The sequence below is a fragment of the Lepidochelys olivacea genome, assembly GCF_965140295.1.
Source record: "Lepidochelys olivacea isolate rLepOli2 genome assembly, chromosome: 2".
NCBI classification, from domain to species: Eukaryota; Metazoa; Chordata; order Testudines; family Cheloniidae; genus Lepidochelys; species Lepidochelys olivacea.
The window spans coordinates 163,478,503-163,502,680 of NC_140412.1; the positions used below are offsets into that span (position 1 = coordinate 163,478,503).

Here is a 24,178-nt window from a genome sequence, read left to right on the forward strand (position 1 = left end):
CATGATGTCAGGGCAGGATATTCAAAATCAGATAACTGGTTGGGAGCCTATGTTACCACTGCCTGCCCCAAATCAGGCTGTGAACCTATGGACAAGTCCATTTGCAGCATAGCCTCTGGCCACCAAATAACCAGCAACTCAGACATTTGTGTATTGTTTCAAAGTATCACATGTTTCAAATGATCTACACATGGAGCATTCCTGTGGCACTCTTGGTTTTATGGTTTACAATTGGCCATTAACACGTATGCAGTTAATCCTTTCAGAGCTGCACATTTTGTAAGAAACTGGCCTATTTTTCTAGAACAAGCACTTTTGATTATGCATAACCAAAATGAGGACAATAAACAAGGCAATTAAACGCACTGCTGAGTGGACACTTAGGAATGAGCATAGGCACATGGTCTCCATGTCCTCTACATGGATCTTTTGGCTTCTCAGTTAGCTCCAGAGAGGCTAGTAAAGTGTCTACATATCAGCCCAATTGATCCTGGGGATAGCAGGCGCAATGTGAAAGTGGTGGTGGTGGGGATCAGGGGAGTGGGACAGAAGTGAACTGATGCTGCTCCACAAGGAGGAGGTGCTGAGTGCCTTGGCTGAGGCACAGGAAGTCATGTAAATGAGTTCTCCCACTCCCCTGCTCTTAAAGCTGCCTTACGTTAATCCCATTTGTGTCTCTCCTCCTACCTACTCCACCCTAGAGACACAATAAGATCTGTAAGTCTCCAATATACAGGACAAGATGAGACCAGAGTTACTAATTATTTTTGGGGGGAGGGGGGGGAAGGGAATTTTTTGTGTAGCAGTGGGTGGATTGGAGGGTGGAAAGTTGATAGCTTGAGTGAGTAGCTCTCTCCTCCCATCTCCCCAGCTATCCAGTGGTGGTGCAATGGACTGATGGGTCCAAACTGTGCTTCTTACATGATGGCTTCATTTTAGAGATGCCAGCCAGCTGGACTTCTTCTCAGGCCATGGTGACCCTTCTCATGTACTCTCTCTCTCTCAATGCTAGCAGCTCAGAAGGAATCTGGCCCTCATCCAAATGTTAGAAGGGCTCAGTGACTCTGCTGATATTAGCCCTAGCAGGATGGGACACATATGGCAGTTGGGCTGGGAAGAATCAGAGCAAAGGGTTGGTTGTCCTCATGTCTGTTATGAAGATGCCAGGGGCAGTGGGGGAAGAAGGTGAAGGGAAATATGCATTGGCTTCTGTGGCTGTGGAGCCAAATTGGACCATGCCAACTACTGTGGAATCTGCATAGTGGAAATCGCTGAATTAACATATTAAGGGAAGACCCAGATCCAGGGTCCATAACTGGGAAACACTCTTAATCAGCAACTGAACATGTAGCTCCAGAATTTGACCTCTAGAGTAGAGTTTTTATGAAAGTGGGTCTGATTCATGCCTGGGATGAGTGACAATCTTATTCTTAAAATACCTGCTGAATCAACGGTGTTTTTCATTTCTTAATCCAGAAAATAGTTCCCGTGCCAGCTGACTTTCAGTATGGATAGAAAATAGATTTTCTGCTTATACAGAGCTCATGTAATAGCTGAAATATAACATCTTCTGCAGATTCGTTGTCTAAACATGCTGTAAAAATGGAAAATGTGCTCCAAAACATTTGTTAAAACTGGAAAACAGCTAAATAAAGACAGGGAATGCCATTTATATAATAAAATATGGTGGAAGCAAACAGATAGAGGAGACAGATCAAATGAGAAGAGCCAACAGATTTCTGAATATACCTGGCAGCTCCAATGGGGCATTTCTTATTAAGTATATGTTTATTTTTGTGTGAATAGGAGAAGGGGTAACTTGGCAATAGTTTCTTTCTTTTTCCCTCTGTCTGTACATATATATGTAGATTTTGTGCCAATGCAATAGTATAATTAGATTAAGAAAAATGATTCAGTGGAAACTATTCAATGAAATTGAGCTCCAAAACCTGCCAAGGTTTTCAGCAGTGGCCTAGTTACTTTATCAAGTTTAGCACAAAGCAAATATTTATCTCTACAGAGCTTACAGCTAGCACTGTATGGACTGGCATGTTTGACCAACATTAAGGCCACCACTGGCTTACTTAGGTTCCATGATATCAATCACAAATCAGAATTTTGCAATTAGTGTTTTAAAACTGTAAACATAAATTCTGGAACAATGGATACATTAAAATTCAGCTTTAAAATGGCTGTCTGTTATCCACCAAAGGGGGCAAATACTTTTAAAAGATTATCATCGGCCAAGAAAACTAACAGATATCTAATAGGGCAAAGTTGTTGTTTGGCTATTTCCATGACAAGAACCCAAAGTTAGACAGGGAAATATTTGTAGCCCCTTTAAAGTACATGTACGTTTAGCAAGATTATAAAGTGCAGTTTATGGATACAGAATATACCAAGGGAATCTAAAAGCAATGTAGCCAAAGCTTTAAAAGTAATGGATAATCCTTTCCCCTTCCTTTTAATTTAAAAATAAAATCAAACTTGAATCTATCAGATTGTTCCTGCTGCTGACATTAAATAGCTTCCTCAAATTAATGAAACATAAGCTTTAAAAACACAGAGACTGAAGAAAAAAACTAACACCCGAAGGCCAACCTACAACTTTATTTGAAAGGGAAAAGCAAAATGAATAAGGTGCTAACTAAAGAAAATAACACACACACACACAGACACAGAAGAATCTCGATGTTTTCTTTACATGATCCTTTTTTGCTTAAATCCAAGTTGTAATTATTCTTTAGTGGAATCTCAATCTAATAATATCTGTGCACCCTACAATGTGGTTAGGAGCAGTCTCTGAGAACACAAGGGAAAAAGGATGCTGCAACCATTAAATAACCAGGATGATAAGGAATAGCAGTACAACCAGAAGACAATAGATCTGGATTAAGGCTTTCAAAAACAAGGTGTTTGAAAATTCTAAAGTCTGTGACTCTGATCCTTCTGTAAGAGTTGAAAGCATGACACTATGTTACGCTAATATCACAGAATATGAGAACCCAGAGATGAAGAAAACCTGTTTATATTATCTAGTCCATCCACCAGTCAGCACAAGATTGCTCCCTACAGTACAGAGTTTAGTATTTCAACAAGCATTATTTTTAGTGTCTCAACCTCTAAATGTTCCAACATGCAGCTTGAAACAGGCAATTCTCAAATTCTTAGTTATTTTCCAACAGAAAGAAATGGCTAATCGGGAATTTGAAGGAAGTAGCTGGGAGGATATTTCTGTCTAACAGAGAAAGAATTTTCAATATAAGACCAGATTCTGCTGTCCTTAGTATCAATGGGACTTTTCATGGAGTAAGGTAAGGTATTGCTCATTGAGGATGAGTAGCAGAATCTGGTCCACAACAGAGAGAAATAGCAAAGGATGTTTTTATAATAATATTTATTTTGATTTTTTTCACCAAAAATCATTTGCTTTGTACGAGCATTTATGCAAGTTTTACTGAATGAGATATTAGTATATCAAAGACCTCTGTTCAATATTTGATTCCTGTTCTTTTAGGGCCTGATTCAACTGCCATTACAGTCAACAGTTTAAAATCAACCTGTTTTCCCTCTCATTTCAATAGGCATTGGATCGGGCCCTAAGGCAGCGATTCCTGCAAGGTGGATCTAGGGACCAGTGGCCTGTGAGTCCTTCCTAGATAATCTGCAAAATTAAGTATTTTGAGAGCCAGGTAGTGGGGCACTGAAATGTTGGTAGGGAAGGTGGGGTCATGAGAGAATCTCTCTCTTATGAAGTGGTCCACAGAATGATAAGGTTGGGCAACCCTAGTTAAGTTACAGGACACTGTACTCCCACTTCTCTGAAACCATCAGGTATGCAAATGCCTTTGTGTACTGCTTACTGCCAATGAGGGAAAGCCACGGTTTAAAAATTAAGGTATCAGCATACAAGCTCTTTTCGTTTTAGTTTCTTCAAATTACCTATTTAAATAGCCACTGCACATCACTGGCCAAGCTCACTGACATGAGATAATATGACTGTGGACACTATCCCTCCAAAAGTTATTTTTTAAATGAAACCTTAGGGTTGATTTTAAGGCACATTACTTTTCAGATTTTTTTCCATTCAAATATCAGATCTGTTTTCCCTCTCGCAGAGTACTTGAAAAGCAGCTTTCCTGAACTCCTTACAGGTGAATAAATAGAAAATGAAAAATATTCCATCAAGGAGAAGACTTTACAAGTCATAGTAGGTATCAATTTTATTTCCTTCCAGGATTGCTTGCTGCTGTCATAAATTTATGGCTCAAATTTCACTTTCCTAGGTTAAACAGTGCCGTTCATAATTAACTGCCTCAGCTCTTATAAAACAAACAAATGCTCTGAAGCACCTCTGGTCATAAAAGGCTTCCCTTTTCTTCCTTTCAAGAGCATTCCGATACAGTCTTTCCTTTCACAGACAGAAGAGGTTTAATTAGTCTTATGTGTAAGGCTAAACAGCAAAAAGGAGAGTTGCCAACATTTCAAATTAATCAAATTATGACTCTGGAAGAAAAGGTTATTTACACTGGAGGGTTTTTTTCCCCCTTAGAAAAGAAAAGCTAACAAAGCAAGCCTCATGTCCATCAAGTATTTTCAATAAAATGGTTTTACTGGATAAAATTAGTAGTCTGCTGACTTATACCACATGCAATCTTACTGATAATGGGTTGCCTAAGGTATACATTAGCAAGAATTTGGCCCACTGTGTAGAAAGGGTTTTATTTGTACTTGCGATCAAATGGAAAATTAATATGTGTAATTAATAGGTCAAAAATCCTGCCTTTTCTTTTCATACATCCTTTTACCATGACTTATATTACATTTTGGAAAATGAGAAGGAGGGTAATGAAAGTTGAAAGGGGAAATATGTTTCCGTTCTGTATTCATATGTGACAGTGCTCTTTGCTTTTTAACTTCCTGTTATTTTCTTTTCTATAAACTATGATAAATACCACCTTACACCTGTATCATACTTATATCTCATACTTTTGCCCAATGAACCCAAAGCAATTCACATTGTTACACACATTTTATGAAAGGGTACACTGATGTATAAACGAGTGGCCAGGAATGGACTTCGCAGAGACTCAAGCACTGACACACAATTGTCAGGGGTGGAGACAATTGGTAGATTGCTCATCTGTGATGGTGCCCCAATGACCAACGTGGTTATGGGAGTGAGGATGATGATGACATTGATGTACAGAGGGTCTGTGCAAGTTGCTCAACGTCAGTGGCAGAGCTTTGAACAACCAAATTTTAATAGGGCAAGAGCCATATAAATTAATAGATTCTATTACATATGGTTTAGGTTGGGAGTGAAAACTGTTCTTGATCAGTTTCTTATCTCCCCTCATCCATTGTATTTCCTTAGCTTCCTCCAGACCACTCTAAGATTCTCTTTAAAATCATCTGAGTATACAAATCTTTTTTTTTCTAGCTTCCCTGTTTCATCAGCTGTCCCTTCAAATCTGCATTGCTTCATTCTTCATTTAATCCGCTACCGTTACCGCCTTCAGAATGCATGAGGGACATAACAAAGGGAATCCGTCCCCAAGCTAAAATAGGAGGGCCCCAACAGCTATTTTTATTGGTAAAGGTACTGTTGTCAGAGACTAACAATGGCTTGATGTTATGAACAGTTGCCATTCCGTGCACCACTCTTTTCTGAGGACCACTATTCTTAGATCTTCATTTCTTCACCATTTTTTGTCCATACCAGTGGCTAATGAAATAAAATTAAAAGAACATCCCCATCCACCCCCATATTTAATCTTACATCATTTTACTTCAAGAAGAACCATAATGCTAGGTGGCCTACCCTAGGATGTCTATGAATGGGTCCTTCAGTATATGAATACCGCAACCTATGTCTCTGTGTTTATCACTTCTACAGGAGATGTTTATTGCCTTGGATAACTGTCTCAGACACAAAAATGGGACAAATCTCAGGCAAGAGAAAGTACAACTCAATGTCTTTTCATTAAATGATAAAGGTTACTTTTTACAACCCCCTCTATTTTACAATGATGTCCTACCATTAGATAGGCCCCCTTAAATTCTTAATCTTGGCTCTCCCTACTCATATATTGTTGTTATTATTGCTATTAATTACTTTCATTACAGTAGCTCCTGATAGGCCAGCAGAGTCAAGTGCTATATGCAACCCTGATTGCCCTTTTCTCTTTTTTTAAATAGCAGGGTCAGCCAAACCTAAGGGATCTGACATACGTTCATCATCATTTAATTAAAAAAAACAAACCTATCTGCCTTTCAATTGTGCGATAGCATGTTTTCATAGCACCAAGAAATATCAGCTGTGGCAATGGAAAGTCAACAAAGCGCAAAATTCTGTGACTAGAGCTACAATTTTGACATGGTAAATTCTGTGGGTGGAGGGGGGAATCAAGGACTGGTTATAGTCAGAATGTCAGAAGCCATGAAAATCATAACAATAATTGTAAAAAGTCTTAGATATACTTTGGGCATACCTTCCCCTGGAGGACTGTCTCACCACAAAAATTTATGGGCCACTATAGCCAAAGCTATGGGCTGTGCAGCTGGAGAGAGTCCAAAGTTAAGCAGAGAAAACCCTCTTCAGGATCTCAAAAAGCGTTCAGCTATGATCCCTTCATGTAGCTGAATGGTCTTCCAACATCAAAACACATAAAACCAGACAGTTCTAATGTTTGCACAGCTCCCTGTCGTGTTTCAAAACAGTAACAACCCATCTTTTCCAAGAGGCTTGAAGGAAGTCCAGCCCCTTTCTAAGGCTCAGCATAATTCCACTGATAATGGATTATGTCACAATATCCTCGAGTTACTCTCAGCTCTGGGAGGCTCTTCCAGATGGGACACTGAAAACCTGGTGCAGATGTAACTTCAAAATTCCTACACTATTGTCTAGCTCAGAAGGGCTTTTCCCCAGTGGCACTAGTAGGGCAACGTGCATCTTGACTGTGAGGTCCTCCTCCAGGGGGTGCCAACAGACTTGAACACTCGTCACAAGTATATCATGTCCTCTTTCGTCTCTAGCCACTGCTTCTTTCCTCCTCTACAGAGTCCTTCTGGAAGAAAAGCTTCTTCAAAACACAAAGTAAGATTGGGAAGTTTTAGGGGAAACTTACCCCTGAACTGGTTTAATACTGGTAGAGTGTAAAGTCATAACAGCTTCAGTCACCATATAAGCCTGCTTATGTAGACCTGACAGACCTCCCAGTATAACTACTTGTTGCTTGCTTGCTAGGGTCCTGTGGTACCACCAGAACATCCTAATGCAGTACAAGCTCCAGCTGAGCATGTAGAGTGACTAATCCTCATGTTATTATTTTGGCAGAAATGACAGAATAAACAACAGCCAAGGAAACATATTATAAACTAAAAAATTAAAAGGGAGTCTAATAAGATGGCATTATCACCTAAACTTAACTATTCACAACGTTATAAGTCTCAGTAGATTATTTGGAAACACTTCATATTTAAATTCCCTAAAAAACATAGATAGATTCTTTGCTCAAATGCTGATAAGATCCACTAGTGTAAATCTACTTTCAACTTCCCAGAGAAAGCTCACTAAGTCTTGTTGACAGAATTCAGTTGAAGTATTTCTGGGGTAGAAGATTTTCTTTGTATAATAAGGATCAAAGAGAAACACTTGGTCTGATCAGTTTTTGTGGAATAGGCTCATCATTGCGCCCATTTGAAAGACTGTGAGGACCGGCAGTTCCTGGTATATTGCTGTGTGTGGATGGGCCCATGAAGAGCACATTACGTGAAAACCATACCGAGGAATTCCACTACCACGCAGCTGCACATCAAACTATATGCCTTCAGTTCTGTCAGTATGAGAACCAAAAGTGAAACACAGTCACTTGACTTGTCTATTAATGCTCATGTGACCACTGCACACAAGATTCATTAAGGCTATAAAATGAAAACTCCACTATCATGCAAGATCTTGCCACTGTTTATTGTCTTCTTTGACTCGCCATTGGCATGGCTGGAAAAAAAGCTAGAGTCACACATAAAATATAGAAATGCTTTGGTAAGAAGTCTATTATTTTACAAATAAAATGCTATGCTAGGCCCATAGATTTAGACTAGTAAATTCTGAGCAGGACAGAAAAAGTTCACAAGGTGCCACCCTTGAATCATTCTAAATGTCATATTTTAATAGGATTAAAGTGTTTCCAAACTTTAGTGAGCTCACCTGCGGAATGGAAACAGAAAAGGATCTAGTGCAAGGCAAACTTGTGAGTGTGAGGCCTAAAGTAAATGTCAAGGGTCTAGGTAACAGAAATATGCCTGCAGCAAAATGCCTGTCTGTAAAAGTCCCTTCCTCCCCTCACACACACTTAGTATAATTTTAGTTAAGTATTTGTAATGGGTATATAAAGATGGCTTTTGCTCTCTGCTAAACCACACTAACAGAACAGATTTAGTCCCTTATTTGTTTTGAACAGTGGTACATTTACTTTGGAAGACGGTTGCCAACATGATGAAAAAGACCTACAAGTTCTCCACTTGGTTGCCCTTAAAGACATATAGTCTGACCTTTTCCCATCTTACAAGCAAAATCTGCTCTCAATTACACTGGTGTAAATCAGAGTAACTGCACTGGCTTCACGCAGCTTCGCTCGATTTACAGCATTGCAAATGAAAACAGAATTTGGATACTATTGTCTTTTCTGCTTTACTGCCACCATAAATTTCTCTTTTTGGAAGACTTATTTCCTTGCCATTGCAGTAAATCTTACCTATTGACACAAAGCAGATGACTCTGAACAACCTGTTTGATGTGGTAAACAAAAGCAAAATAAATGCCAAACCATCTGAATGAGTTAGAAAGAAAGGGAAGAGGAACACTCTGCAAAGGAGTACTTTGAGGAACCTGGGGCGTGCTGCAATTTGGGGAATGGAGTCCATAAATACCAAGAAGAAAAGAGCCTAAAAAGAAACACAATATACTATGTGGGACTGATTCTGATCTCCCGAGAGTGTAAATCAGGGGTAGCTCCACTGAAGTCAATGAAGTTATTCCAGTGTAAAGCCAACATCGGAATCAAGTGACATATGTACCGTGTAATTACCAGCAGAAGCAAGGAAGTAAATCTAAGGAAAAGAAAATTAGGCTGAATACCAGTAAAATTTTTCTAATGGTGAAGCAAATTTGGAAGAGTCTCCAAGGAAAGTGACTGAAGCCTCATAGCTGGGGATATTTTATAACTAAAATAGATAGAGCCCTGCAAAATACACTGTAAATAGCAATCCTGCATTTGCTAGGTGATATGCTACGGGCTGGGTCCAATGCCCACTGAAGAGGAGTCTTTCCATTGACTTCAATGGGCACTAGAGCTGATCCCAGGTGAACAATTAGGCCTTTTCCTCCTGTAATTTCTATAGGCTGAATTACAAAAGGTATCACCAGGCTGTGGCGTCTGGAAAAGTCCGGTGCTGACAATTTCACTACCAGGAGAGCACTGAGCTGGCTTTTGATATACCGTTGCAGATGTAACATGCCCTTAGTTAAGACAATGCTCCAGATACTTGTTTGTATGGGCAATGGAGGTGGGACTGTGGACCCACAACAAACATGCCTCCATGGGGAGTTTGCTGCTTGCTGAAATTTTTCAGAATTGGAACAGTATGCATTGAAATTGCAATATTTTGGTGAAAAACAACAAACATATTTTGAAGACATTTTTGCAGGGTTTTTTTGCCTATGTTTCCACCAACTCTGTGACTAAACTCAGATACAACATGAATAAAAACTTACTAAGATTCCATAGAACCATATTTCTATAAAAAAAAGAAAAGAGACATCTCTATCAAATTACCTAACATAAATCTGTGTTGTTTAGTTTTGAGGCCAGGATGTGCCCTTTAGAAAATAATATTCCTACTTCTCAGGCACAATGACTAGCCCACAAAATGACTATTTTGAAACAATAGTCCATAACGTCTTCTCTGCATAGCGATCCTGAAAGGGAATGGGAAAATGGTACCCTTAAGTAGTAGCCAGGTGTGGCAAAAACATGGTCCAGAGTTCTGAGAGTCAGACTCATTTTCATTAATACAAGAACTTCTGGTCCCAACAGGCAAATATTCTAACTTGATCTAACTGCTGAACCATATGCCTTTACTCTCGCCCTAATGCTGTCATATTGGTTTCAGGAGTTAAAAAAAACAATTAAGTCTGGGACTAACAGATATGTGGTGTCTAGATGTTATTTTGATGCTTTAATGTTTATAGCTTGGGAAACAGGATGCAGCCAATGCAAATAATGAATCAGAGTGGTTAGCTATGCTTTTAAATACTTCAAGGCATTCTAAGACTTATACATTATATCAAAGTTAGCTCTTAAAAAACCCTTTATCAAATATGACAATTATATAGGCTTCTTTTCTGCATATCCAGAAAGAAACATAATCATGCAGATGACTAGTCAGCAAAGCAGGATATCCTCTCAAGAGGCTGAATGGCTGGAATTTCAAAGAGTCAGCTTTCAGGGATTTTCCAGGAGTGAAGAAACTACAGGCCCAACCTCTGGTATGGCAAGAACTGAGTGGGAGAATGAAGTGTAGTACTTTGCTCCTGCCCACTGCCAATACATCCAGAGCTGGGGCCAAGATCTTTCCCAAAATGGTTAAAATATAGATGACAAAGAAAGTGACTAGCATAATATCAGGTCCAAAAGGAGATGAACACAGATTTAAACAGAGAGGGCATTAGAGGGTTGTGTGTTGGGGATTAGGATGGTGTGATTTGGGACAGACTGTTTTTTCCATCTGGTGTTATACATTCTCCAGTTCCCAGCTATGAAACAAAGAAAACAATAGGGTGAATGCAAATGACAAAAAAATCATCAAACTGACCAACTGTAATGTACCTCAGGAAGGATAACTCAGTGTGCTTGCATGTCTTTGATTACAACAGAATAATCAATCCAGGATCATTGTGGAGTCAAAGCACTGAAATAAAATGCATTTCTTCCACCCAAATGCATCACCCTAAGGAGTCAATCACACCCACTGTATGTGTTCCAGACACCAAAAGGTAATGAAAAAGCCCAGAACCATGCAAGAGGTGTTCCATGCAGAGCAACTGCAGCAACACTCACACTGAAGATGTTTGAAGTTCAGCCTCAAATGCACGGTCATCCTTGTCATCAGCCTGTAAGACCACGAGGCCCTCAGACTCAAATTCACTATAGACCCAGCCAAAAACAAGCATGAAAGAGATGTCAAATGAAAACATGGAATGATGACAAATGCATTGGACATAGAGAGCTGATCTAAACTACTGCTTAAGTCGATAGAACTTACATCGCTCAGGGGTGTGAAAACAACATCTCCATTGTGCGACGTACATCGACTTACAGCAATGTTTACACCATGCTATGTCTTGCACCTCTCGCAGAGGTGGAATAATTATGCCAACGTGAAAGTGCTCTCCTGTCAGCACAGTGTGTCTTCACCAGATACGTCACAGCGGCGTAGCTGCAATGTACTGCGGTAGTGTAGACTTACCCTCAATATACTGAGAAGCCACTATGCGGTATATGACATACCACTACTACTTAATAGTCCTGGAGCCTTAAAATTTCATGTATTCTGAAGGAAGGGTCTTTTTAAGAGGAATCCATTGTTATTCAGTAAAATTTACTTTGCAAGGTAGGAAATTTCCTACATGACTGGCAGAATTTTGAGGCTCCAGGATTGTATATAGTATCTTCCATCAGAAATGCTCAAAGAACTTCACAAATGTTAAGTCTTCATTTGTTTGATGTGCTTCAGTTTCTGGTTTCCCAGCTCAAGACACTTTGTGCCTGGTTTTCAGAGGTGCTGACAATCAACAACTCCCACTTTTCTCTAACAAAACCCTGTCCAGATGAACTGGAATGGCAGTGGCAATAAACAAAATTTAAACATCTGTCAGTTTTCATTTTTGTCTTATAATGCCAATAAATACCTCAGTCCAGAGCACTTTTCAAGCAGTAATAACCAGCTAGATTGAATGGCTAGCCTTGGTCCTGGGCCACTGATTCCATCCCCAGTTGGTCATTATTGCATCTCATTTGTTAATTCTTAAATATAACATCACATCTATTAAAAACAACAGCTCAGCCTTGAAAGAAAATACACGTTTTGGAGCACTGATTGTAAAAAGAAAATGTCTCACATGAATTCATTCCAACCAAACAACCAATAACTTTGCACAAGTGTCATAAAACTTGATGTTTATGATTTCACCAGGGCCTCCCTGTAGAATTTGAATCTTCTACTATATGGATATATCAGATGGAAATTCTGTCCATATATTACAATAGATGAAAATTCTATCAATAAATGTTGTTCAGATCTCACCCTATTAATGTTCTATCTCATGCCATTCATGTCATTCCTGTGGGACAAATGGTAATACAGACTCAGGAATGTATTTGTTTATTTTACAGATCACTTTGAAGGTTTGTTTCTTCTAAAAATTAATGAAATATAGTACTGACAGGCAGCTATTCATAGGGAACATATAGATCTTAAAGGCAGGTGAATATAGAAGAACCAAGTGATCACACCTTTCTTCCTTTAAACCTCTGGTAGCGTTTTACCTTTTTGTCCATTAAGATACATTCTGAATAAAGCAAGAAAGGCAGGAGAAAATGAAATAACTGAACAGTTTACCATGATCAGAGTCAATGATGTGCAATGAATACAACAGAAAGGAACAACAATGAGAATAAAGGAATGTTTCTTGTCTCAAGCACTTACTTCTCACTAAGATCTTCAATATGCTGCCCATGGCCTAACATGAAGCTTGGGCTCGACTGACTGCAGGGACTTGCAGGAGCTGATAAAGTGCTTTTGATGCTCTGGGCTGAATGTCTCCGGCTTCTCCTGCGCTCTAACCCCCTTCGTTCACTGGAGCCAAGACTGGCCCTTCTTCTATCTTTGCGCCCATTGGGAGGGGGATCAGCAGTCTCGTCTCCATCCTCATGTCTCAGTGTCATCTGAAAGGAACAAAAGGGGAGACTTTTCACACGTTATCTCTAGATTTCCTATGTTTTCACTCACGTTTTAACAATGAATATGTAGCTGCACATCATCCCCAATCATGAAGTCATTGCTCCCAGCAGAACTTAACTGACTCTTACTATACTCACCATTACAACAGCTACTCCTCGTTAAATGCTACATACTCATCTTACTGCTGCTATTCATACACTGGGATTGCATAGACCCCCTCATCTGCAGATCTTCGAGAGCTCTGTAAACATTTAGGCTGGGATTTTCAAAATCTAAGGGAGTTAGATGTCTAGCTCCCATTATATTACAGTGGGATTTGGGGACTGCATTCCCTTACGCCTTTGAAAATCCCTGGGAGAAAATCTGGCCATATTTAATTCAATGGTAAAATTCTTACCAACTTCAAAAGGGACAGGATTTTACCTTGAGTCTTGTGAATTGCCACTCCACCACTGGAGGTAATGATATACAATCCTCATTTTATAGATGAGGAAACTGAGCCACAGAGAGGTTAAGTGATTTACTAAAGTCCCACAGGAAGTCTGGGACAGGTCCATAAACAAAATCCACATCTCTTGAAACTCAGTCTGGCCATTAGATTTTCTACTCTCTAGAAAGTAGTTACATGAGGGCATGGAGATATTATACATAGCGGACTACTTTGGAGCTTTACAAATGTTGCTACAATCTGTTGCCTGATCTTTAGATTATGTATTAAATTATACTGATTACTTAAGAATCCCCAGTTATCACTTTGAGGGCTGTCAGGTTCTTGCCCCAAGATCAGTCCCAGTATTATTCAAATTATTATGTAATTGGGAACCCCAATGTGCGCAGTTGTAACACTCACCCTATAGCAACTCTTTTATATTTACAAATATAGTTTAATAATACATTTAACACAGTCACAAACACCCCAATTCAGTAAGACAGAGATACTACAGAATGTACATCTGCACATCCATATACTCACATCATCTCCTGTAGAACAACCTGAAACGCTAGCCATCATCTTCCCTCATCACCTTCCCCATCATCAACAGTAAAAAGAAAAGGAGGACTTGTGGCACCTTAGAGACTAACCAATTTATTAGAGCATAAGCTTTCGTGAGCTACAGCTCACTTCCTCAGATGCATATCGTGGAAACTGCAGCAGGCTTTATATATACACAGAGAATATGAAACAATACCTATTCCCACCCCACTGTCCTGCTGGTAATAGCTTATCTAAAGTGATTTCCAGCACAAATCCAGGTTTTCTCACCCTCCAGCCCCCCCCACAAATTTGTACAAATTTGTGTGGGGGGCTGGAGGGTGAGAAAACCTGGATTTGTGCTGGAAATCACTTTAGATAAGCTATTACCAGCAGGACAGTGGGGTGGGAATAGGTATTGTTTCATATTCTCTGTGTATATATAAAGCCTGCTGCAGTTTCCACGATATGCATCTGAGGAAGTGAGCTGTAGCTCACGAAAGCTTATGCTCTAATAAATTGGTTAGTCTCTAAGGTGCCACAAGTCCTCCTTTTCTTTTTGCGAATACAGACTAACACGGCTGTTACTCTGAAACCTATCATCAACAGTGACCATCATTCTGGCATCTCCCAAGGACGACATCTCCTTGTCCTCCTGCTGCTCCTAGGCTGGGATGCCACTTTTATAATATGTTACGCTGACACTGCTATGTTTGATGCATATTCAGTAGGTGATTTTCCCCCTTTTCCTTATTTGTATTTCCTCACCTTACTAACCTTTTCCCTATAGATTAGTATATCAAAGATCTCCACCCATTATCATATAAGTCCATTTGTTACCATGGCCCTTTTGTGGTTAGGTATCACATTTTTATTTCTGTCCTAACTGGTTATTTCGGTTCTTTCCAAGTTCCAAGGTGTGGTATACCTGTTAAATTTAAAAGGGTATGAACTTAGGAAAGCCCCTGTGCCAACCTGCTTTAACATATCCTCCATGTTAAAGGTCGCAGCCATATATGGACCTTATGCTTTAGCTCATCACCATCTATCTCAGTGAAAGGTCGCAAACATATGTATGCAAACTGCCTTAGCTCAACATACAGGATGTGACCTGCAGGTCCCTTGTGTTATAGCCAAAATATACTCTAATATAAACCTGTAAACTTATTATGATAAAACAAAGAATCAAACTCATACAAAAATAAGAAACTTATAAGAAAAGATATACAGGCAAGCAAGCAGGCTAGCCTTAGATGGCAGGTTTCAGAGTAACAGCCGTGTTAGTCTGTATTCGCAAAAAGAAAAGGAGTACTTGTGGCACCTTAGAGACTAACCAATTTATTTGAGCATGAGCTTTCGTGAGCTACAGCTCACTTCATCCGATGAAGTAGCCTTAGATGTATCTCATGTACCTGTTAGAGACATCAGTTTATTGCCTGGACACTTCTGTTGAATTCTGTACCTGTGATCAGAACTTCCCCATAAACTCTATTTTCAGCTCCCCAAATACTTGGTGTTTTCAATTGGGCCATTTATCTGTGCAAAGTTTATCTGTTCAAAGTTCACAGGCCTCAAGCCTTATCCTAACTTGCTGAAGATAATGTCTTACAGGATACAGGCCTGTAGATTTCTTCCATTACCGCTGAATATAATGCAAAGCAGAATATAATGCAAAGCAGTACATACAATAAAGGCAAGCTAGCCCACTGGCCTACAGATTTCTTCTCAACCAAGGAAGAAATTAACACACTTTCATGCCAGCTTAATATCTTTATCTGTTTTTACCACTCTCTCAATAAAATTGAGAAAACCTGCTCTTGTCAACTTGTATCATGATGGATTTCAAAAACCAGAGAGGACGTTTCTGGACCTTATTCTCCAATGAGCCACATAAGTTTTCAGTTGGTGTGACTACATTCAGTTGAGCATTAGGGCCTCTGTTCCTACGTTTTGCCTGACTCATCAAACACCGGTATAAATGAGGAGTAATTCCACTACAATCAATGGAGTTACCACAGGGTAAACCTGGCATAAGAAAGAAGAGAAGCAGGCCCAACGTCTCTGCAGCTGGACTTAGTACTAGAGGCAGTAATTTCATTTCACCGCACCATGACATAAATTCACATGCACTTTATATTACTTTCGGCCTAAAAAAAGCAAAGTCTGAAAAGTGTCTAATCGTTATGAAACCAAATATTCTATCTTTGCACATAAATATTTCACAGGTGGTGAATGTGGAGTCAGTCATTACCCAATCACTGCAAGTCGGGTAGGAATTAATCCAGTATAAACTCATAAACAAGGACTCACTGGGCAATCAATTGTGGAGAGAGCCGTGTATGTGAAGTTGATGTAGGCTGGACATTTTTTTGTGCACTGAATGCTTTTGCATATGGAAAGAACTTTTACTGACGTAGGGAGTCTGATGTGTAACTAGCAGTTTGAGAAAGAGTTTTAATTGCAGGCAGAACTGCCTCTAAAGAGGCTAGTAAATGTGCTGTTTCACCTTGACATATAACCTATCTCTAATATGAAATGCATTTGTACTGCATGTAGTCATGTACCGGAGTAGGTCACATATACGAATGTGTGTAACACTTCCAGGAACCAGATGTTTTTCTTTTAAAAGAAAATAGATAACCAAGTTTCACCTAGGTTACATATTCCCCATACCCAGCTTTGAAGTTTGCACAAGCTGTAAGATGCATAAAACAGGGAATGTTATGTTACCTCATAAATGTTAAATTGCTCAACTAAGTCCAAGTCTGTTCCTTTCTTGTTCAAGTGTCTCTGTGAAATAGTTTCGATACCTAGCTCTTCCAGACAGTCCACCACGTCATAGAAAGAGTCCTGATCTGGCAACCCCAACAGCGTCTGAGAATCAAAGGGACAACATTGACATTGATTTGTTTTGAAGAGAATTAAAAAAGTTTTACAAGAATTTGTAAGTGGCAGTGTACGTGAGTGTGGTTAAACAAGAAACAAAGAGTGGGGTTAGTGAGACACAGCTAGAAAAAAACAAAACATCAAGTGGAGCAGAGTCTAACCAAAAACTCTGGGAAAATATGTAAAAAAAAAGATAACAAACAAAACAATATATATATATATATATATATATATTTAAATATATATAACAATATATATTTGGATCCTTCCCTGGTTCTACTTAACTGCAGAACTAAAAAGCAGCAAATATTAAGATATTAAGCACAGGAACAAAAGCAGAGAGAGAGAGAAAAAAAATTAAAAAAGGTTTATCTGAGCAAGGCAAGCTGGTTTCCTATTGATTCCTGTCTCTTCAGCCTTAAGGAGAAGGGTGAGCCACACAGCTGATTGATGCTCAGCCAGCAACAATCATCCCAAGCCATGTGCCTACTGTCTTCAAGTCCTTAGGTAATAGTAGTATTCTTAATGTACAAGTTGATCTAGACAGCAGAAATATCAGTTCCTTCCTTCCTTTTCATTCTTTAAAATCTTACTGAAGGGATACTTGCTACCTTGTCCAAAGGGTCTTATTAAGAGTTTCAGCATATATAAAGCATTTCTAATTGTGACAAACATTTACCATTAAAAGTAGAGAGACACTTTCACAGACTTGAAAATAAAGAATATTTATATAAAAATAATTTACTCCACAATAACTTTTTGAACTCCCATTTCTATTTGTTTCTGGGTTTAATACAGAGCTTTTCTTATCACAGTCTAGACTTTTTTTGGTGGGTGAATTCACAATATTACCATTAGTCACACACTGCTACTGTGCAGTGAAGTCATAGTACAGGTTGTACTGCAATATGCCCTCCCAGCCTAGTATTGAAAATGACTGCCATGTGATGAATCCATTATTATGGCTCAACAGCAGAATGAAGTCGGGGAGAAGATGAACTATTGGAGAGAGTTTCAGAGTAGCAGCCCATGTTAGTCTGTATTTGCAAAAAGAAAAGGAGGACTTGTGGAACCTTAGAGACTAACCAATTTATCTGAGCATCAGCTTTCGTGAGCTACAGCTCACTTCATTCAGTCTTTCCACTTTATGCATCCGATGAAGTCAGCTGCAGCTCACGAAAGCTGATGCTCAGATAAATTGGTTAGTCTCTAAGGTGCCACAAGTACTCCTTTTCTTATTGGAGAGAGATTTGTTTAAACAGAAATGGGCCTGATTCTCTGTTGCTCTTTTGACTTCTGGCAGTCATTTACATCATTGCAAAGTGGGTGTAATGTACTGCTATTTTGATTTGGTAGCATTTTACACTCAGTTTATGTTGTTGTTAATGACTATACAAGGTGCAGGGCAAGTGAGAATCAGGTCCAAATAAGCTTAAGAGCCTAATTCTGCCACTCATGTTGAGTAGCACCTTATTACAAGTAGTATGCAAGCCAGTTTAGAGCATGATGTTACCCAGTGTGCATAAGTGTGGCAGAATTGGTCTCTTAGGCTAGGTCTACACGACCCTCCTAAAAAAAAGTTACAAGGAGGAATGATGGGCTCAGACCTAAAGAAATCCACTGTGGGATGAAAATAAGTCAATACGGGATGAAGTAATAAAACAAATGCTAGTGGCTGACAATTCCCAGACAAGATTAAGAGGTATAACCCCCAGAAAGAGGGAACCCAGTATGAAATACAACATTGCATGAAATGGGCATGGAAAAAGACTCCTGGGGACATGTTTTCCTGCTTTAGTGGGAGTTACATACATATGTGAATCGAGAAATGCCTTTCAGAAGGTCTCTTATCCTAATGAAGTCATGGGAGTTTTGCCACTGATTTCAACAGGACCACGAGTTGGTTTTAAATGAAACATCATGACAACAGTGATGTTACTGGGGGATCTGGCGCTACCAGGCTGTTTCCAAGGGCAATTCCAAGCATTAAAAGAGAAGCTACTTTACCAAAAAGCATTTACTGTAGTCATGAACAAGAGCTTGAGAAAGTACTATGCAGTAGGAATAAATTCATATTGTGATTTATGACCAGAATTGACAAACTGAAGGTACTTGAACGAATATAATGAATTTAACAGGTCATAATGTTAGTAACACTCTGACCTGTTAAACAAAACCATAAAGCACAATGATATTTTGGTTCCTAAATACATTCTGGCTTTCTGTCTTCTTTAAAAGGTCAGTTTTAAAAATCTGACTCATTTGATGATTACTTTAGCGGTTAAGAACTTTTTTCTAACTAGCTTCTCATTTTTATGGCCTTTTGGTTTTATTTTGTGTGTGTACATGCATATTTTAGATAACATTTGATTTTACAATGGAACAGCTACTTGTAATAAAAACCTTTGAGAACGATAAACAAGAAAAAAAAATCATGGCACCTTTTCCTTTTCAAACAGAAACCCTTTCATTAGCACTCAGACCTGTTAAATTCATTACACTCGATGCATAGAGAAAAAAAATCAAATGTTCTGGAACCATCAAATTGCGCACAAAGCTAGCCTTTGTAACCATGGGATCTTATTACCATTATGCTTGTCCGCCCCATCCCTATGGTTTGTTACACTCATTTGTTGAGTCTTTTTTTCTAATTAAATTTTGAGCTCTTTGGAGACAGGAACTGTGTCTCCCTATGTGATGGCACAACACCTAGCAAAATGGAGTCCTGATCCTGGTTGGCGCCGTTACACAAATGATAAATAACAAGAGTAACCATCAGTTTTATTCATACTGGTAGGCTGGCATAATGATGTGAACTAACCTTCAGAAAGCTGCCCCGGAGTTTACTGATCCATAATCTGCCACTCCCATCTAGTGCTCACACTACTGTCCTTACCTGTCTCCTGTGCCCCCCAAAATCCCTGTCCTCCACCACCCCACCCACCACAGACTCTCAAACACCTAAACCCCTCTTTCTATCTGCCTAAACCTCACACAATCCCAAAGCACCACAGCATTCACTTCAAGTGAATATGCTCTCATACCTCTCCCTCTACCCAACTGCTCAGACTTCCCACCACACCAGCCAATTAATTTGAAAAGAACTTCTCTTTCAGCTACTATAAAGCCTCATTTTCCTCACTAACCTGGAGATCTGGTAGTATTCTAAGGGATGGAAAAGAGAAGATGAAAAGAGAAGGCCTGAATTTTACAGCTGTTGCATGTTGAGATTAAACAGCCTTTGAATATTTATTTTACTTATACAAAGATATATTTAGTGCCCCCCATCATGGCATCTGCTGTTGTTAATGTTATATTTACAAAAACGGAGTAGAGTGGTGGCCAAAGGCACAGTACTAAAACAACAAATAGTGTTCTCTAGATAAGGTTAATCCAGTTTGGCTTTGAGTGGCTTGCACTGTAAGTTCTTGGGACAAGACTGGTCTTGCTATATATCTGCCAAATGCCCACAATGCCTTTGAGCATTATGTAACTGAAAATAAATGAGTACTAATATTGCTAATGATATTAATGTGTTAAAACAAACCTTGTTAACTAAGGTCATTGCATAAACCAGCAGTTCAGTGTCAACCCCGTCCTTTTCCTCCAGGATCTCCATAATGTTGGACCATGGCTTGGCTCCTAAGAGTAAAACAGAAACAGTAGCTCATCATGTAATCTAGAAAAATGAACAGGTTCAGACAATATGTACCACAGATTCATAATAGCAAATGGTTAGATAAATTGCTAAACAATTAGTTTGTACAGTTCTTTGATGCATCAATATTTACACCTATATAGCCAACGATAATGCTTAGTCCTGCCATGAGTGCAGAGGACTGGACTAGATGACCTCTCAAGGTCCCTTCTAGTCCTATGATTCTATGATATTACAGTTGTATAGTGTATTATTGGGACAGGTACCTATATCACGACAAGTACTGATGACTGAAATAAAGACGACTGCATTGAATCCCAATTTATGCTTCCCAGATAAAAAGCATCAGTGCAAGAGTGATATATCTTTTGTCCTAATTTTTACCTGAATTATTTTAATAACCCCTCCCTACATCTCCCCCCCACACACACACACACTTCAAAGGTGATTCTCTCAGTTTTACTCAGTAAGGGAAATACTATATATTTGTTTTGGCTCATATACTTACAAAATCTGTGAAAAGCAAGGTGACTTAATAGCCTATTGCTCCAAATAAAGTAATTCTATAGGTCTTTAGGAAAATGGCTGGTAGACTCAAGCTAAAGTCTTATGTCTGAGATGCTCTGCAAAACCATCACATTTATTTGGCTGAGGTGGATATATGTACTCAAGAAAGAGCCAAAACTGATCTATCAAGGAATCTGAACCGGATAATGAAGGATCCAAGTTCAGACAGTAGTGTTTGAAGTAAATGTGAGGATCAGGAGGGAAATCAGAAAGCTATCAACTATTTACCTGGAGAAACTAATTCAACTACATGATCAGCAGAGCTGGAAGGCATTCTCTGAAATGCAGAGAAATGATTCAGACCAATCTTCACAGAAATCCACCTCCATAACTCTACCCGCAGGATATGGAGTGACAATACACTCATATAATGAAACTCGAGAGATTCTTCATCAGAACCTGTCATTAGGTGATCAGTGACCCCAAAGATAGGATGCTGTAGCCTAACAAATAATCCTTTTGTGGTTGTCATATACACCACATGAGTTATCATCATAACTCTGCGAGCAATCTCTCATTCACACTGCTTTCAAATTTATATCCTGCCACACACATGCAAATCTCCCATTGACTTAATTGAGAACGCCATTCACAAAGCGATGGCAGTTTATAGTGTGCAAAGTTCCTTACACATGAACATTCAGACAGTGGAATGTTCCCATTTTCAGTTCCTTTACTTTTATTGATACCAATATTCTCCAATCCTCACTGCAAACAAAACAAAACAGAAAGCTTTTGGCAGCTTCCATATCAAAGGCAAAGGTACAAAAGGGCTGGAGATACATTCATAGAATATCAGGGTTGGAAGGGGCCTTAGGAGGTCATCTAGTCCAACCTCCTGCTCAAAGCAGGACCAATCCCCAGTTTTTGCCCAAGATCCCTAAATGGCCCCCTGAAGGATTAAACTCACAACCCTGGGTTTAGCAGGCCAATGCTCAAACCACTGAGCTATCCCTACTGCTCAGTATTTTTTCTAATGCATTAATTAAAACACTATTCTGTTATGAGCTTTTCCAGTTCCACTTGCCTTCTCTTCATTTGCCTCTCTACATAAACAGACATTTTTGTGCAAGGAACACACGTTCAAAAGACATGTGGAACAAATTCACTCTGCTCAAATAAGATATATGATTGGGAGGAATGATATCCTCACTACAAAAATGTCTTCCTGTGGTTTCTAATGAAAAAAGAAAAAAAGTAAGAAAACAAGAAAGAGAGAGAGAGAGAAACAAAAAGGGGAAATTATATTATTCTGACCGACAACAGTGCTATTTGTAAGGAAGTGAATTGTCAATAACATGACAAATTAATTACTTAATCCTTGATTTATGATTCAGTGAAAGATCTTCTCGGGGGGGAGAATGCCTTTTATTCTGTAGCTAGACAGTCCTTATTTTGATTAGAACAATTCCATTTTGTTTTTTAAATGCAATATCTTGGTATTCTACCATTCCACATTCTCCTGCCTGTTTCCATGTAAAGATGACATCCACAGGTACCCATGAAAGCACAAACTTAGCTAGCCTACACCCATTGCTTCGCTGCTTTCCGGGTGTATAATTTTAATCTGTCAGTCAGACACTGTTATCAGCAAGCCACTTCAGCAGTACTTGCTTTTCAGAAGGTAATCGGCTGTTGTTGTTTACAAAAGGCCATTTCCTGACACATACCATGGAAATTCTGGATCAGATGCTCAGCTAGCGTAAATCAATGTAGCTCTAGTGACTTCAATGGAGCTACTCCAATTTACGCTAGATGAGGATGTGACAATTGCATCTAGGCTGCCCATTTTCTCATTCTCCAACCTGGAGACTCTCATAAATAACCAACCTTCCATACAAACAGACTTTATTAAAATAAGACAAAAAGAACAGGAGGACTCGTGGCACCTTAGAGACTAACAAATTTATTAGAGCATAAGCTTTTGTGAGCTACAGCTCACTTCATCGACGAAAGCTTATGCTCTAATAAATCTGTTAGTCTCTAAGGTGCCTCAAGTCCTCCTTTTCTTTTTGTGGATACAGACTAACACGGCTGCTACTCTGAAACCTAAAATAAGACAGGAGATCTACATTACACACTTCACCTCTCTACAAAGGAAAAAGGACTGTAAAGCTATCTAAAATCCTACCTGCCACATGGGGCCACAACAATGGTACCCCTAAATCACCCAGCAATATCATCAATCTATCCAGCTACACACTTAGCCCGGCAGAATAGTCTGTTCTATCTCGGGGACTCTATTTTTGTCCCACCGCCCCCACAAACATGATACAGTTTTGCGGTGATCTGGAAGCCTACTTTCGCCATCTCAGACTCAAAGAATACTTTCAAGATAACACTGAACAGCGCAGATATCCTCCCACACAGATATCCTCCCACCAACAGCACAAGAAGAAGAACTACACATGGACTTCTCCTGAGGGTCGAAAAGACAGTCTGGACCTATACATAGAGTGCTTCCGCCGATCTGCACAGGCAGAAATTGTGGAAAAACAACATTGCTTGCCTCATAACCTAAGTCGTGCAGAATGCAATGCCATCCAGGGTCTCAGAAACAACCCTGACTTTATAATCAAAGAGGCTGATAAAGGAGGTGCTGTTGTCATCATGAACAGGTCTGACTACCAAAAGGAGGCTGCCAGACAACTCTCCAATACCAAATTCTACAGGCCACTTTCCTCAGATCCCACTGAGGAATACACTAAGAAACTGCACCGTCTACTCAGGACACTCTCTACACTAACACAGGAACAAATCAGCATACCCTTAGAGCCCCGACCGAGGCTATTCTATCTACTACCCAAGATCCATAAACCCGGAAATCCTGGACGCCCCACCATCTCAGGCATTGGCACTCTCACTGAAGGACTGTCCGGATATGTGGACTCTCTACTCAGACCCTACTCCACCAGTACTCCCAGGTAGCTCCGTGACACCACTGATTTCCTGAGAAAACTACAATGCATTGGTGATCTTCCAGAAAACACCATCCTAGCCACCATGTACGTAGAGGCTCTCTACACAAACATCCCACACACAGATGGAATACAAGCTGTCAGGAACAG

The 24,178-nt window shown here is 39.5% G+C and overlaps 1 protein-coding gene across 1 annotated transcript in view; it reads right to left on the minus strand.

Moving 5' to 3' along the window:
• Positions 1–24,178, minus strand: part of FHOD3 (formin homology 2 domain containing 3) — a 627,222-nt gene that overhangs the window by 150,890 nt on the left and 452,154 nt on the right. The window contains exons 8-10 of the mRNA XM_084620053.1: positions 20,433–20,527; positions 16,730–16,873; positions 12,772–13,010 (exon numbers count right to left, since the gene is read on the minus strand). Of these exons, the coding sequence (XP_084476179.1) occupies positions 12,772–13,010; positions 16,730–16,873; positions 20,433–20,527 (478 nt within the window). The remainder of the gene's footprint in view (positions 1–12,771; positions 13,011–16,729; positions 16,874–20,432; positions 20,528–24,178) is intronic.